Source organism: Echinops telfairi, unplaced genomic scaffold (genome assembly GCF_000313985.2).
Source record: "Echinops telfairi isolate 266 unplaced genomic scaffold, ASM31398v2 ScPeMD7_7414;HRSCAF=8452, whole genome shotgun sequence".
NCBI lineage: Eukaryota > Metazoa > Chordata > Mammalia > Afrosoricida > Tenrecidae > Echinops > Echinops telfairi.
The window spans coordinates 1,505,886-1,507,679 of NW_022111314.1; the positions used below are offsets into that span (position 1 = coordinate 1,505,886).

At 62.6% G+C, this 1,794-nt stretch overlaps 1 protein-coding gene across 1 annotated transcript in view; it reads right to left on the reverse strand.

The window, feature by feature from the left end:
- CDH4 (cadherin 4) overlaps positions 1 to 1,794 on the reverse strand; it is a 288,289-nt gene that overhangs the window by 30,292 nt on the left and 256,203 nt on the right. Inside the window, exon 5 of the mRNA XM_030887496.2 lies at positions 190 to 345. Within this exon, the coding sequence (XP_030743356.2) occupies positions 190 to 345 (156 nt within the window). The remainder of the gene's footprint in view (positions 1 to 189; positions 346 to 1,794) is intronic.

Sequence of the window (1,794 nt, forward strand, 5' to 3'; positions counted from 1 at the left end):
TGTGCGAGGCCTGTCCCCTCTCCCCTGGGACAGCGTGGGGGTGTGGACACCCTGTGTGAGGCCTGCCTCATCTCAGGGCTGATCTGCTGTCCGAGTCACCTGGGGGTGAGGAGACTGGACAAGGTACTAGGTGGGCATGGTGTGGGGGAGGAGGGAGCAGTGGGCTGGCTGGTTCAGCTGGACACTCACGTGGTATGAAGCTCGCTCCTCGCGGTCCATGGGCCGAGTGACGTACATGCGCCCCGACATGGAGTCAATGCTGAAGACCTCCATGGGGGGCTGGTCAGCACCCACCCCTGTGATGCTGTATCGGATGGGGATGTCATTGTCCTTGTCTGACCGGATCTGTGGGGGACACAGGGAGAGGACCGTCAGCCTGTAGCCAGGGCGGCGGCCCTAGGCCCTACCCTCGGTCATTCCTGACGTGCACCTGGGCCACCTCCAGCCCTTCACCCTCCTCTGGAAACTGGAGGTCAGTCAGCTCTCAGGGACTGGCTGAGGGTCACCAGCAGCGGGTCTAGGGGTCTGCACGCAGCTGGTCCTAACGCCCACTGGTAACACCCGGGAGAAGGCGGGGGCTGAGCTGCTGTGGTTGGGGGACCCCGTTTCCGTTTCACACCTTTCTGGGGGGTGCAAACAACCAAGAAACCGTCTTTCTCCTCTAGACAAAGCACCTGAAGTTGTGCCCCAGCCCCTGAGAGGGACGCCCATTTGAGGTCTGGTGCGTGGACATGAAGTTGAAGGCAGGGAGTTACGAGCAGGCGACGGTCGATACGGTTGTCGGCTTTCTATAGAGAAGCTGCGTGCGCAGGCACGGCCATTTGCCAATGCTGACCTGGGTCCCCCAGGAGTCCCTTGGTGCAAACAGGCTCGGAGACCAGCCCCCAGGTTCTTGGCTCCAGCCCCAACCTGCCCCAAAAGCCCCTCTGAAGGCAGGCCTCTGACAGTCGCTCCACACACGGGGGGCAGGGGTTCCCCATGAGTCAGAACCGATTCCACAGTCACCGGTTTGGTTTGCTTTGATCTCACACTCAAAGGAAGAGGGCGGAGACTGGGAATTGGGAGGAGTCAGGAACAGAGCCCAGGGAGCCCCAAAGTCACGGGGCGGGGCTAGGGGAGGGGCAGCCAGACCCGCCTTTTGGGTTTCAAGCAGGTCGGGGGACGCATGCACGTCCTGGGGGGGTGTCTTAGCAGAAACACCACCAGAGTGGACTGGGGAACGGACCCCAGGAAGGCCCGGTGCTCAAGAAGGACATTGTGGGGTACAGTGGGGGCCACGTGGAGCCACCAGAGATAGGGCGTGGACCTCCCTCAGTCCTCAGAGTTACCTACGTGGCGGACACCCCGGCCTCTTACCCGCCTGCAGGCCTTTGAGACCCAGCTGCCCACACTGGGCCTCCCCTCCCAGCAGCCCCGGAACTGACCACAGCACACCAGGAAAACACAGGTCTTCAAAGCCCCCAGGCCTCGCTCCTGTGAAGCTCCTGCTCGACAACTTCCCTCTAACCGCTCTCGACCAAGGCCGGCGCCCGCCCGGCCAGCGCCTCAGCTCACCGCCTGGTCTCTAGCTGGAGGCCTTGGCCACCACGCCTGCCCAGGAAGCAGCGGGATGGATCTGGGTTCCAAGCAGCCCCTAAAACGCTCAGGGCAAACTTGGGCAGCCAGTGAGAAGTGCGTTCCTGGTTAGTGACCCTCCCTTCCCGCAGACCGCCCTCGATGCTCGAAGTGCCCCGAGAGGCTCGGAGATGTGGATTCCTTGAGCTTGTGGGACACTTCCCAGGCAGGATGGAATCC